The sequence below is a fragment of the Linepithema humile genome, chromosome 2 (assembly GCF_040581485.1).
Source record: "Linepithema humile isolate Giens D197 chromosome 2, Lhum_UNIL_v1.0, whole genome shotgun sequence".
In the NCBI taxonomy this organism is placed as follows: Eukaryota; Metazoa; Arthropoda; class Insecta; order Hymenoptera; family Formicidae; genus Linepithema; species Linepithema humile.
The window spans coordinates 27,788,105-27,803,895 of record NC_090129.1 but is presented as its reverse complement, the minus strand read 5'-3'; the positions used below and the strand labels follow the sequence as shown (position 1 = coordinate 27,803,895).

The 15,791-nt window shown below is 40.6% G+C and overlaps 2 protein-coding genes across 2 annotated transcripts in view; one reads left to right on the top strand and one right to left on the bottom strand.

Moving 5' to 3' along the window:
* bif (bifocal) overlaps positions 1 to 10,004 on the bottom strand; it is a 28,649-nt gene extending 18,645 nt beyond the window's left edge. Inside the window, exon 1 of the mRNA XM_012368794.2 lies at positions 6,058 to 10,004. Coding sequence (XP_012224217.2) covers positions 6,058 to 9,027 — 2,970 coding nt within the window. The 5' untranslated portion in view covers positions 9,028 to 10,004. The remainder of the gene's footprint in view (positions 1 to 6,057) is intronic.
* A 248-nt stretch (positions 10,005 to 10,252) lies between these two features.
* On the top strand, positions 10,253 to 14,929 carry LOC105673308 (uncharacterized). The gene is made up of 2 exons (XM_012368845.2): positions 10,253 to 13,577; positions 13,935 to 14,929. The coding sequence occupies exons 1-2, from the start codon at positions 13,553 to 13,555 to the stop codon at positions 14,771 to 14,773; spliced, it is 864 nt and encodes a 287-aa protein (XP_012224268.1). The 5' UTR covers positions 10,253 to 13,552; the 3' UTR covers positions 14,774 to 14,929.
* Positions 14,930 to 15,791: the final 862 nt, after the last annotated feature.

The following is a 15,791-nucleotide window of genomic DNA, read 5'->3' as shown; positions in this document are numbered from 1 at the left end:
TACAAAATAAATATTTATGCAATGAACATATGTACAAGGAAATTCGTTCACCGCCATGTATTTTGCACGCTAGTATAATAACGGCTGCAGATATTTGTCTGAACGTGATATTTCTTAGAAGGTCAAGGCGAGAAGCAAACCTGAAAGATGCTAACGGACCTTGTGCTCTTCTACTGGATGTCCCGATTGCCGCTCTAGGACGACCATATATGAAAAGAGATTATGCCCGCGTATTATGCCGTGAAATGTTGCCGATCTAAGAATTTTTTTGCCCTCTTTTCTAGTTCATCCGATATCTCTACCGTTTCTATGCTAGATTTATCGATTCACCAGCAAACGTATCGTTCACGATTATTTCTTGTGGACAAATATATTATTACAATGCATATAAAAATAAAAAACGACTAATTTAATTAACATATTTTACAGATAAATTATAATAACGTAGCATCAGAGAAGAACGTCTAAAAGAAATGGTTGATGTACAGTCAAAAATAGAAATATAACCAGAATTTGCCGATAAGTGCGATAGATTATCAATGGCGATAAGATTAAAATAAATCTCTCTTGCAGCAGCTGAACTTATCGAGCGCATTGTAATAACATATTTCATTTTTATAAAAAATTCGTACCTTTAACACGAACATACATTTCAATAAAACTTAAACCTAAAAGAGAAGAATTAAATTTATAATAATAAAAACACTAAGAAAATATTCTTTCTGTATGAATTCGGTTATTTAATTAGAAAACAAAATAGAATCGTAATCAATAAAAATCTATCAATAATAATAAATTTTCATTAAAGCGTTCATACGTTTTGCTTTAATATTTAAGTATACATTTTTCGATTATTATTTTCAATATTTTTGTTACTTGCATGCAAGTTAAGACTAAAAATACAACCACATAAAATAAAACAAATTAGAGAGATTAAATAAAATTTAAAAACTAATTTGTAAAAGAAATAAAAAAATAAAGGTGTGATGACTGTAGTCATCGTAGTTGCACATCGTAGTTGACATAACGATATACGATAACGTTGTAGGCTTATAGTAAATTATTGATTTTCGATCGATAAACGGACAACTCAAACGAATATACTCACAAAAAACGCAACCTAGATGTGTTTGTATAAGGATAAAGTTCACGAACAGTGCACAAACATTGTATAGCCCTTAGCGCCATCATAAGTGAGACGTGCTTATATTTTTTCTCGCGAAACGCACGGATCTAACAAGAAAAAACCCAAGTTAATCGCAGAAATTGAGTTGAAAGAGTGCTCGTTTTCCGACTGAATTCGCTACGCTTAACACAAATTATGTATCATTAAACGCTCCCGTGAATATACCGAGATGTTTCGATAGCTGGAATCAATAATTTATAAAAAAAAATAATTATTTCCGTCTCGTAAACTTTTATTATTTCGCGTAACGCACAAATAAAAGATTATTATAATAAAAATCTGAAAATTAAATTTATTTCAGTAACAAAAACAACAGTTTTAAAATAATAATTTTATTAAATAATATATTAGAAGAGCATTAATAATTTTATTATCCGTCACGTATATATAACTTGAAAAAGGAGGAAAACCAACGGAGGCATACAGATGACAGGAGGATGTGGTGTTATCGCGCTATTTTAAACGAAACAGGACGTTGCACTAACGTTTGACCGGATGATAGTCAGCTGACGTGTCTATATACGCGCCGATCAGTGCCATCGACGCTTTGTTTAAATTCCTTTGGGTGTTTCGGTTAATAATTATTATGCATACCACACGAACGCCATATACGTACGTACACACGTCTGATTTAATCAGTATTTAATTATCGCCGAGTAAGCTGAAGCTTTGAAACTGCTAACGTAGCATGTAAGCATATAATATGTAAGCATATGCTCAACACGTAATGACGTGAAGTAAACTGTACGATATTCACACAACCATGCGATCTTGATGACGCGGGTATGTTGAATTAGCTTGTCGTAAAAATTTTGCCTCTCACGAACGGCGCTACGCACACTATTGCTGAACTCATAAAACCGGGTTTGTCGTAATTAACTATGTCGCTGAAATCAGATAATTATGTCTCTCTGAATATCGATCCACTCCTCCGATTTTAATATCACGTCTATATTTACGTAAATAAATTTGCATAATAACGCTAATTTTAAGTATTCTATTTGCACTATGAAATAAAATGCTTAATAAGTGAAATTGATCGCGTAAAAATGCAGTACAACAAAAAGCAATTTACATTTAACCTTTGCTGCGTCATATAACTTTAACAAACATACATTCGAACTTTGAAACCTTTATTATTTGTATAATCTTTAGAATCGATTTAGGTCAAGAGATTCTTTCTTGCTTATCAAACTCTTTAGAGACAGGACTGCACATTTTCCACGTTGCACATAGCAAGGTTATCGTTGCATAATCTATTATATCACAAAAACGACAAATTTATTCTTCAAAAATATTACTCAACAAAAAGAGATAACGCTATCAGTCGGTTTTAACATGAGTTGTGTTTTATTGTGCCTCATGTCAACCGTTATCAACCGTTAACGCAGAAAGCTCAAAACCTGTTTTTCTTGTGCTTAACACTGAATATCGCGTAAATAACGCGCATTCTTCTAAGGATCTTCATGGAACCTGATGAAGATTGCACCACCTTGACGTGTGGCGTTCCAGTTTCTAGTTCGTTGAGCGATCGCCTTTTTCAAACGCCGATATATTCGGTATTCATGGATGCACCGTTACATCAATTAGATAGAGCAAATGCAATTTTTGCGAATAAAATATGAAAATTGTGCGCGCGCGCGATTCAGGGGACACTCGCGTCTTTGTGTACATATTCCTTTGTTCGTATGTTGTTCGGAAGGATATCATTGCGCCCATTAGATAAGGCAGATATCATTTTGTAAATGAATATTAAATAACGCGTATCGTATCCGGGAGACGCCAACCACTAGATTCCAATTTATCCAATTCTACTGTTCGTCGATATGCAAACAGACTTTACCATGTTTTTATTGTAATTTTCTATCATTTTAAATCAATTTATTTATGTATTATAGATAAAACGTAAAAAATTGAATATAATTAATTTATGATTAACTTCCATTAAATTAAAAATTATTTAAGATAATTTTGCATCAATAAAATTTTCAATTATTGCAGTTAACTTAATTATACAAAATATCTACACATTGAAAATTAATTTTCAACACAAGCCTACTACATCTTTTCTCTCTTTACGTAACTGATAAATTTGCCGAAATTTTTCCATTTTCAATATTCTCAAAAATTCAAAATAAATCGGTATTAATGCTAATGAAGTTCAAAACGATAACGCATCGAGTGTCGATAAAGCACATTTTTAATTAAAGACAAAGCAAAAAAAAATAATCAATAAGTATCGAGCAATATCCCAAGATTTTATCAGAAAATTATTGACGGAGCAGTTCTCGTCATTACTTTGCGAGGGCAATCTGGTAGAAACAAAGATTCAAAATCAGAATAGATCTCGCAATGTAAATATATTGGTTGTCCGTCTCATAAATTAAACGTTTTATTCCGATTATCTATTCTGATAATTTTCTGGCGGAAAATAAAACGCTTCAATTGCCGGTAATGTACATATTGAAATGTAGATACTAAGCTCGCGTGAGACGTGACTATTAGACACGTAACAATCTTGTTCTAGACGTGTATGAGAAAAACACCAGATTGAATGTTTAGAATCTTTGATTATCGTCAAGAATAATCGCTACCCTGCTCGCGTAGATTCCCACTTCCGGATTATCTAATACGAGAAAGTAATGTTTCTCAGGGACAAATCGATACCTAATTTCTCTCATTTTCCGCTAAATGTCGGATGTCTTCGGTTTCACTTAGCTTCACCGCGATGCGCTTTACGCGAAGACGGTAATCAAGTATGTAGCGCTCGAGACTCCACATCGAATGTTTTAGAAAGCGCCGTGCAATTTCGGAGACGTTTTACTTTGCGCACAGCCTGCACAATAATACGCCTATTAATTTCATATCATGGTTATCGCAGACGAATACAACGTTTATTGATATGCGATCAAACGATCTGATCTCACAATCAGCGGCGCACAAACTTTTGCGTATTAAAAAATACTGCTTATTGTTTTTGCAGATAACGTGAGTATCGATCATTAACATAAAACCAAGATTAATTTCTGCAATCATTTGTACAGATAAAATCAAGTTTTTGTTTGACCTTTTCCATGAAAATGATGGATTTCATAAACTTTGGAAGATATATCTATGATAATTTCACTTACAATATAATCGTTATGCGGAATTAAGTGAAAAAAAAGTTATATGTACTATTATTCCCAAAATAAACTAAAATCAAATTATGATTGTATCGATGATAATTTAATATAGATATATTTTATTATATGAGTTACACGAATGTATATTAATTGAAACCCAATATAAATATTTTAATGACACTGAAAGCCAGACGATAAGGCTATAAATAAACAGATTCCGCCACTTATTGCTGATGTTCTATTTAGCAACCAATGTAAGTAGCGTGAAATAAAAAGATTATTTTTTTGTCAACCCGTCGGATACAACTGCCGCGATAAACAAACCCAACGCTGTCATCGTCAATGATTGGAAGCTGCTAAACTGACAAGTACCTTAGGGTGCTCGCGATAACAGTAATTAATTCAACTTCCGCTTAAAGCGCGGTCAATAGTGTTCAGCGAGGTTTAGGGCACGCGACGACACATGTTGTACAACGGTTTAACAAGGATTCTCGTAGTTCGTCAACGATGTGCGCAGTGCGAGTGGAAACGAGAGGCAAAATCGAGGCCGAATAAGCTACGGAGTGCACAGGATGTCACGCGATTTTACCGCGTTTCCTTTCAGTTACATACTTTGTACTCCTTTTACGAGTTTCAAGACAATCCTTTCATAACTTTCAACATTGAACTACGCATATAAATTTCTTCGTAATTGATCTATACATTAAGAAGATTTTAATTCATAATTTGGCTGAAATTTATGAGGATTAATAAACAGTATAATGTTTCTATCTATTTAAAACTTAATAATCATTTCAAAGATATAAATATAGATAGGAGCATTATATCTTTTTATATGCAAGACTTTCACGTTTATGATAGAATAACTTGTCGACAATTGTAATGAAAAAAATGTAATCCGACATAATCACAGAATCAATGGAAAACAGTAGATAAAAGTACGAGATACTTTATGTATATACAACTGAAACATTGTTTGAAATATGTATTTACAGTTAATTAAAACTCCACAGACGACGTGATAGGTGCGAACATTGCCTCTGTCCACTGTATTAAGGAGAGTGAAATAAATCGAACTATCTTATGCACACGAAAAGAAACCTACCAGGTTTCTATTGAACATATCGATCATTACATTTTCTTTTACGACAGCAAGAAACAATTTAACGAATTTAGTTTAATGAATATCTGTTAGAAGAAAAACACTAAAACGAAACGGCGACAGAAAACTAATATAAGAAATTTGCGCTAGTTTTTTTCAGCCTGTAACTGTTTTACATTAACTTGGTTTACGGAAAACATGTTTTACATGTTTTACTTTTTCGCTAACAAAGTTATTGCACTTCATAATTATAGTAGTGAATGAATAAAAACACAGCGTTTTTTTGGAGATGCAATATTTTAAAATATACCTCAAGATTTAATAATGATATTGAGAAAAGTCGAAACGTTCTTTATATATTAATTGATAATAATCTAAACTCTTGTTTAATTACTCCCCCCCCCCTTTTTTTTCTTGATTAGTACTGTTATAGAATTGACAAGATTCGTTGGATGACAAGTGCCACGAATGTTACGACGCGACATCATTTTTTTCTCTGCATGCTTTGAGTAAAAAATATTTACCACATGTGCTAATAAGACATACATATCTAAACCAATGTACCTAAATTTTCTAGTAATACAAGAAATTTATACCAATTTCCGAGGTATTTCTGGAAAAAAAACTATGCAATTGTGACTCACCTTCGGCTTCTCCCGCTTTCTCCTGATGATGAGACCGTCGTTCTCTATGTAATCCGGCACGTCCTTTCGGTTGCTGAAGTTGAACACCATCGTGTTGTTCTGCTGGTTCCACGGCTTCGTATCCCAGAGACCGCCGCCGCCTCCACCGCCTGACGCACTCGTCTTCTTCGTCGGTTGTATCTCGTCGGCGCTTTTCAAACTCACTACCACCTTGGTCGGTTGCTCGATGCTCTTCACTCGGTTGATTAAATTTTTCTCGAGCTCGCGATTGCTCAGATTCTGTTGCAAATGCTGCGTTTTCGTGGAGACGAGCGGTCGTATGATGCCGATCTGCTTTTGCGGCGGCGAAATTTCGCTCTTCTGGCACCTCACCGTCTTCGTTTCGTTGTTGCCGCTCTGATACGACGTCGTCGTTGCGGGCTTGATCAGTCCTAAGCTGCAGATAGCGCCGATAGGCTTGTTCTCCACGACGATCAGCTTTTCCTCGACGCTCTCTTTGACATCGAGTTTCTGTTCCTTCTCGGGATCGAGCCTCTCCTGCAGTCTCGCCTCCGAAATCGCTACGATGTTCGCGGGTGCGCTCGATGGAATTGCCTTGCCTCTCGACTCCGTCCTCGCGCAATGCTCGTCCTCCGGAACTCGCTTCTCAGCCGCGTTCTGCTCGTTCTGCTTCGCACCCGGTAAGTAACTTTTGTCGCTCGTAGACTTGTCACCGAAGTTGAATTGTAACGTTATGCCGGCCTTGCCGATGTTGTCCAGAGCGGTCTTGGAAATAATTTTCGATCCGTCCACGACTTCCTTATCAACGTCCTCTCCTTCAGCGTCAGGCACGACATGGCTTGGTTTGGTGTCTTCTTTTCGCTCTGCGTTGACGAACGCTTCTGACAATTGTGACTGTCGAGAGTGCTCGACGCTCGTTCTCGGAGACTCCTCGATTTGTGAACAAGCGACTTTCGACGATTCCGATTCCGTCTTCGAAGACTCCCTAACGGGACTCGGCAGCGGCGGTTTGTGAAGCGGGCTTGTGATCTGTATCCGTATCGGATCTTTGACGGGAGAAAGACTCTGCCTGATATCCTTGCTCGGCGACGGTGGACTCTGCAGTTTGGGCGACGCGATCTTTGGCGAGAGCACCGGCGTGACCGGCGGCGACTTGACGGCGATCTCCAGAGCGGTGGATTTCAACTTGCACGTCTGCGGCGGCTCGGGACTGTTCGCCGGAGAGAACTTCAGCTTGTAGCTCGAGGGCTCCGGCGACGGCGAGGGTGAATGCGACTTCTCGATCTGTTGGAACTTGCTCACCACCGAAGACACGGACTGCACGATCGGTTCCGTGATCACGCCGTCGATGTGATACTCCTCCTTGCCGTCTTGTTTCTCGATCAGCTCCGCCGTTGGCTTGTGCGGCAATACGATCTTCTTCGGAGAGCCGATGACTGCGGCGCGAGCACCGCCGTTGAGGAAGGGCTTCGGTTGCAACGGCGGTTTCGGCATCAGCTTTTTATGCGTTTGCGCCTTAAATGTGTCGTTGATGGTCTTGAAAGTGGCGACCTTCGCGGCAACTTCGCCCTTGGGTTTCAGTTTTCTCGCCGAGCCTTCGAAGATCCTCATTGTGGTCTTGACTAGATCTGGAGGCGGTCGCTCAGTTTCCGCCAGCACCGGCTTGATCCTCTTGGGCTTGTTGATCGGCTTGGGCCGATCGCGCTCGCCTAGGCGACTCTCGATCTTGACGGATGTGCGGTCTACAAGAATGATGTGATCGTTAATCTGCTCCTGGCGCACACCGTTCGTTACCGGACGCGTAATTGAAACCTGACGCACAGTCGTCACGTCGTCTGTCCCTACATTGTTGTACCTCATCAAGGTCTCGACGCTACGCGCCCGCTTCATCGAGTCATTGCCCCGGGCGGCGTTCCGGTACCGATCGGTCTTTGGGGCGATGACGCCGCCGCCGCCGCTGCCGCTTCGCTTCGCGTACTTCCTGCTGGTAGCGGTCTTTTCGTGTCCGGGCGCCTCGTCGTCGTCGCGGTCCAGCAGATCCTCCAAGCTGGCCGCGCGCCGGAACCGTTGCACCGACGCGCGGCTCTTGTTCGTTTCGCGTAGAGTGAGGTTAAGATACTTGCTTTTCAGCTTGTTCACGATCCCCGGCCCGTACTGGAGCTCCTCGGAGCTGTCGCTCTCCCCGTCCTCGTTGGACGTGCGGTTGAGCGGCGCCATGCGCGACAATTCCTTCGACGTCCTGACACTTCTGCCGTGGGAGCTTTTCCCGCGTCCACTTATGACAGCGCGAATCTCGTCGCGCTGCGAGGACGCGCGCTCGTTACTCTCGTTCATCCTCACGGTCGCTCTCGACAGTTTGCCGTCCGGCGTGCTCCTCGGCGTATCCTCGTTCTCGTCACCGACGTACTCCGACAATTTCCGTTCCGACGTGTCCGCGTACTTGGTCGGCGCGCCGTTCACAACATCCTCCGCGTCCGAGCAGAGCGATAAATCCACCTCGAGACGCATGTTGTACGCGACTGACGACGCGAAATCGGCAGTCGTTGCCGCCACCGCAGCAGCGACACCGGTGGTGGCGCCACTCGTCGACGGCCTTCTCGTGGTTGGATACGAAGAGGGAGAGGAGAGCAACACGCCGCTACCGCCAGCACCGCAGACCGCGACGGTCGATGTCGCGGTATCCTCGCTGCTCGTCGTCGTCGAGTGCACCGTGCGAAGAGCTCCGGCGATCGAACAATGCTCTTGAACCGCCGCTGCGCTCTGCTCCACGCCGTTGTCCGACGTCGTCGGCGACGACGACGACGACGTGCCGATCACCGCGCTGCATAGCTTCACGCTCGCGCCGCTGCTCGCGAGCACCTTGCTCTGCTGACGGCGACGTTGTATAAGGTCGCGTTTCCACTGCGGCACGTTGCTGCCGTTTGCTTCGTTGCCGGCGTTCACCGTCGAGTTACTACCGGCGGTAGCCATGTTGGACGCGCGCCGTCAACAGTCCACGTTTATGCTCTCTCTCTCTCTCTCTCTTCTTCGCTCTCTCTCCCACTTTCTCGTTCCCGGCTTCTTCGCAACACGAGACGACGAGATGCGTGCGTGCGTACGTGCGTGCGTGCGTGCGTGCGTGAGACGTATGCACGCACGCACATACGTCGTTCTACGCGTTCCTTCTGATCGTGCGGCTGCCTCTCTTCATAGTTCTTCCACTTGCAGTTGCCACCGGCGGTGAAACGTACCGGCTGCACACGATCGCTGGAAAATCGATGACCACTGACACGCTGAGCATACGGTCGAGCACGCGCGCACACGCAGGTTCGGGGGCGAAAGAGGTGGACGAAGGCGGAGACGAGAGTACGACGATTGCTGCTCCGCGTGTGTATTCTCTCTCTCTCTCTCTCTCTCTCGGCGATAATCTCTACATGCTTCTAGGCTCCGTCGGTGTTTTCCCTCGCACCGCGAGAGAGAATTCCGTTAGGTCTACGCGAAAATCGATCGCAACTCCATTCTCTCCGTCTCCCTATTCGACTACCGTCGAGAGAGCGCACTCGTGTGTCTCTTGTTACGTTTCACGAGAGCGCACCGCGCGCTCGTTCACCTGCCGCGTTCTCGCGACCGCTCTCCACTCCGCCGAATGATTGACGTAAATCGAAGGCACCTGTGCCGCGGTGCAATGAGCTCTCGTCGCGCGCGCACACACACGTTGCGCGCACGGCACTGTGACAAGCGATCGGCACGACGCGTTGAATTCAACGTTCGCGGATGTGTGCTCGAAGAGTGTTCGATAAATACGCGCGTCGTCGCTCTACCACGCGATGACTGGCGTGTTCGCCTCCTGGAGTGCCAGCCACGACGGCTCCGGCGAGAGCCGGCCCACTCGACGAAATCGAAAGTATCTGGTCTGCCGTTCGCGCGCGCGTGCTCGCTCGCTCGCTCGTTCACTCGCTCCCTCGCTCCCTCGCGTACACAAAACCCCTCGCGAACGAAAGGCGAACGCGCCTGTCTCGCACTACCATCTGCCCCGCAATCCCGCCGCCACCGTCCTGTCGCCGGAGATATGGCTTTTCTCTCTCGCGCGCACAGCAACCCCTCTCGCCCTCCTTACTTATGCCGCCGAATCATCCCCTCCTCTCTTTCGCACACTGCCTGTCTCTTTCTCTCTTTCTCACTCACTCTCTCTTTCTCTCTTTCTCTCTCTCTCTCTCTCTCTCTCTCTCTCTCTCTCTCTCCTTTCCACTTGCTCTCCCGCCGCGTTCGACCACTGTGTGCTCCGTAACGTCGCCTCGCAAACGACGGAGGCGCTTCCATCGAGCACGTAACGCGAGGACAAAATACCGAAACTTGCGGTTGCCGCGATTACGTATGTCGTAATTTTTTAAGGGCTGATTTAAGAATTAACGATCGGCGATAGATGCAAACCTGTTTTTGCGATTCAGGAATTCCTTTGCGCTATTTGTATGTAAACAAGATGTTTGTGTCAATGAATGATTGACGAAAATATTGTTAGATAATACAAATCTGTTACATAAATGGGAATAATACTCTTTCGTCGCGTATATACAATTCTCTTAAGCATAAATTGACACTTGGATTCGTGTGTATCGATAACTTTATTTTACGACTAGTTCAATATCGGTGACTCGATATGTGGAACGCGAGACAGTCAAACGGTTTCCCTACATTTACATATTGAACAAAACCTAGTTATTTTACTGAAATGCATAACTTTTATTCGTATGATGTATTATTTTTTTTATTTTGCTAAATTATTTAAAATAATTACCAAATTCTTGTGTCGATCCTTGCCCTTTGGTCTCATTATGTAGCTAAATTGGTGTACTTTTTGCCTTTTCGATCTGCTTTCTGCGTTCAACGCGGGATAGACTATTATATTCGCGCGTAGGTGTTATTATGCCGTCCCTTCCGTAATTTACATGCGCTCTGCCCTAGACGACTCGCAAAATGGTCTGCTTCCTGCGCTGTCAGCAATCATGACAAAGTTTATCTGCAATAATGCACACGCGGAAACGTTCAATGCACCATGCATTATGCCCCACAAGAATAGGTACACGGCAAGATAGAGATCGTGATATTGTTCTTTCAACTCTCAATAAATTTCGTAGACGAGAGCGCATGCACAATAGCGCTGCTACAATCTTTGGACTCTCATACGAAAACTTGTTTGTATCTTTATTTCTATAACGTTAATATTCAACTCTTTTTTTTTTACAGATATTTACTGCTGCAATGTAAATAATATTTAGATAATGAAACATTTGTGGGGCATAAACTATAAACCCGAAATGAATATAAAGACCAAAGTAAATTGCTACTTTAATGCAATAATTTATTGAAAACGTGAAAAATTTTTCTTTTTTTTTATGGTTTTTTATGCTGGATTTTTATTTATTCTGATATACGATGTGAATAAAAATTACAATTGTTATGGCACATTTGACATTAGTTTGAAAGGAATTCGATATCCTCGAAGGGAAAGTAAATCGACGCGTAGCCTCTGCATATCATGCCTTTCCACGATCGCGTAACAAATCGCGTCAGCTAAAGTACGATGCTTACCAAGATATGCCTGCTGGGCATATCAGACTTAATCGCTATATTATATCTTATTGTTAATAAAAAATGACAAACTTTTTTTGGAGCTAGTTTTTTTGTTAAAAATATTTAGAAGCAGCTATTCCCTTTATTATTTTTTAATTAGTATAATAGTTAAATATTCTGACAAACTTTAAATTAAACTTCTAGGAATTGACGAATAAAGTTTGAATTTCAGTGAACGATGATTCTTTATTACATAATTAAAAAGTTGTTCAAAGCTCCATGAATAATTGTTAAAATTATTGTTCTCGGCTTTTATGGAAATGTAAGGCAGTTTGCTCTGTTCCTTAATTGTTAAATATTTTACTATGTACGCTAAGGTCGCGTTAATTTCTTTTCTTAAGTCAAGTTCCGTAGTTAGTTTGGCAATAATATCTGAGAGCTGTTAGAAAAAGCACATAATTATCGGTAAGAGCAGTGAAAGGTTCATTCTAATGTAATTATCTACGATGATCGTTGGCTAATTACTCCTCTTGCATGATTCGAATGCTCGCGTTCAAACTCACGAGAGACTTTCACGTAATCTTTAGTCATGGTTTCGTTGTGATTACGCAGGAAAATGCAATGGGCGCCGCAATTACACAAATAAGAATACGATTATATGTTCCAGTAGGTAAATTACATTGCGCCAAAAGTGTTAAATAAACATACACCAGGCGTTGTATTTTGTTTAGAAAATTTTGTTAAGAAAACGTTATTGCAACCAACTACCGAATACTACTAAAATATTCACAAACCGTCAATATATGATATATATTGTTAATTGAACCGTTTATTTTAAAAGTAAATTCACTTTTTCTTGTCCACAAAATATTTAAGGATTTGCATTTTACTCCAAAAATACTATATTATCGATTTTTTCGAATTTGAATTTACACCACTTTCAAAATCAACGGCTCAATTATGATAAGTTTTTAATACATTATTTAGGGAAGATCGAGGTATTAAAAAATAAAATTATTTTATGTCGATTTTATGTATATTTTATGAAAAACTCGCATTCCGTGCGTGCATTCTAACTCAACCAGAACGAAAGTATCGATATATGACTGATTTTATATATTCGCGGCATATAAAGAAAAGAAAATTCTTTTTCGACTTAGTTATAGTCTACTTAAAAAATTTTACATGTCACAAAATCTCCAACTATTATGTTCCTGATTAACATAAGTAATACTTCTCATTTAACTGTGTTGTAAAGCACGAGTTTTATGAAGATATTACATAACCAAGCATGTAACTAGAGAATTATTTTCTCGTTAAACTTTCAGAACGTAAATTAATTACACCAAGCGACAATAATATCTTACTTTCCAGTTTAAGACTTTGATATTGTAAGAATTTGTATATTCGAAAAGTGCATTTACAAAGTTGTATCTTTACTCAATAGTCTGACTTCTATTAGAAAGTATCCCCGCTAAGGGTTCGCCTCAAAAACTAGTTATTCTGACGACAAGTTTCCATTTGAAGTAAAACGGTTCCGACGAGCGGTTTGCGCAAACCAATACGTCTAACATGGCGATTCTCGCGCAGGTAATTCCTACGTTTCTTAATGTCGCGATAGAACCGAATCGCAAAATTGGAGCGCGTCATGTCCGGTTTCGATTTGGAATGCGTTCAAAACTCGTAAGAATCCAGCGACTTCGCGTAAATCGCTGTGTCACACAGCTGTTCGCTCTACAAGAGACATGACAGCCGAGATAAACATGGCTGCTGTTCGCGACGTGTACGGAACCAGTTCCAGATTGAAACCGGTTTGGAACTAGTTCCCTTCGGTTTTTCGGCCCCCCGCGAGAGTCGCGCAACCGGCATCCGCAAATGGCACTCCGACCGGATTGTTCGGTGCGATTGCAACGTCGTCGACACACAGATTTCTGCCTAAACGATCATGGCTGATAACAAGGATCAGAGAGGTAAGGAAATTGTTTCCGACTTGCTACGGATTCGATACTTTCGAAAGGTGCACGTGCCACCGCGTTCCACAACTCAGCTTTCGAAAGTGTCACGATTGTAGGCGAATTGTGCGCTTGATTACCGCGGTATCGGCACGTGAAAATTCAAATTATTTTGAATCCGCGACTGTTGATTATCGTATTTAAAATGCTATGAAATATTATATGAAATAATTAAATTATTAGGTTGTGTTTTTCCAATATTATCTTATTATTACAATAAATTTTTATACGACTAAATTGTTTGTCAAACAGTTCTTAAGCTCAATATCTTCTTTTCGTTTAATATTTTTAATTATTGTGACGGTTTTTCGACAGAAGATAACGTTGACGGTCACATGGAAGTTAAGGTGGAGCCGGTGCTTCAATGCTACATCGAAGAAGGACATGAGAATGGTTTTCCGAGTTACGAGAATACCTGTGCAATACCGTCGAGCGTTGACGTGGGCGCATTGAACTTGTGGACTAGCAAGGCCACTACCTGTCTAATCAGTCAGTACAAGAAGTATCGATCGATGGTCGGGCAGTCCACGCAAATCAGAAGTCTTCGGGAGATGTTTGAGATGATATCTCTAAAGATGCAGAACTACGGCTTCTACTTCAGTCCGCAGAAGTGCGAGAATAAATGGCGCGTCTTGGAACGCAAGTATAAGAATCTCGTGTTCCGCGAGCGGCTGAAAAAGCCGGGCAGAATGAGACATTATGGACAATGGGAGCATAAACGCGCCTTGGACGAGATTTTTAACGAGAAGAAGAGACACATGTATTTGGAGGAGAACGATCCGCAACCGACAAGTAAGTCTGCGAAATATTCTTTGATCTTGAAACCCAGTTGCAATCAAGTCAGCGACTCGTCCAGTAATCAGCAACACGAAAATTCTTTGACGTCATGCGCCGTGGCCAGTAAGAAAGATGAAGAACCGTTGGATCACAATCAAACCTTAATGATATTAATTGAGAACTTTATCGAAGAAATGGGGAAAAACTTTGCTCTGGCCGAGAAGAACAAGGAGAGGCGGCACAAAGAGAAAATGGCTCTAAAACAGAAAGAATTGGAGTTAAGGAAACAGTTTCTCAAACTAAAAGAACAAAAGATGGAATTGCAAAAGTGCCAAATGATTGCTGCTGCACAGAATTTACGTTTAAATTTGAAATAATACGCGTCGCCTGATATCGGACGCTTAATATTTATGTATTTTATTTTAATATAATATAAAAGAGATTGTATATTATTTACATACATACACATATGTATATACAATTTTCTGGGTTAGATTTAAGAAAAGCCAAAAAATAAAAAATTTGAAAAAGTACATTTTTTTATCAACAGAACTGTCGATGCAAATTATAGATAACAAATAAATGATAAATTATTTTAAAATTACTGCATTGGCATCCGATGTCCTTCCTAAGCCTTTTTCTCTTTTCAATCCTCTTTGCAGTTCTTCAAGGCATTTGCAAATACGAAAATTGCAAAAATAAAATTTCGAATATTATCGCACGAAATGTAACGTGTTCGACATTCTGCAACGTCCGAAGCAAGTAACGATGGAAAAGAGGAAGCAATTGAAAAGTACAGAATAATTTTTTGCGCGTTAGTCACGGCTATATGCTACGTTTAAATTACTTGAACGTTTTCTATATGCTTTTTTTGCGAAAAATACTATAGATAGTTGCGATTTATGGCATACAGAGCTTGCTATCTCCTGTATTATAATGTGAATATAACATAGATTATAAAAAAACGTAAACAACTCCTAAACGTTGTGCACCAGCCTTGATTAAAACATTTAACATGATACAAAATATTTTATGTATTACATAGTAATATATATGCGTTTCAATATACAAGTTAAAATTAAAGATAAATATCCACGGAATAAAAATGTTACAAAACACGCCGTTTTGTGCGAACACGATTGCCAACACAATTTTGATACAATAAATCTTTAATTATAAATTATTTTAATAGTTATCAATCGTTTAATATAAATTCTGCAAAAATTTGTATATCAGTGATTTGTTGTTAATTTGCGTATTGCGCGAATTTGTGGCAAAAATTATAAGAAATTTAAAAGTTGTAACTGTACCCTCAGATGATACGCGTGCAACATGTATTATCGACGAAATATTATTAAAGTGTGATGTCCCGACAATGGTAAACATTCAAAAAAC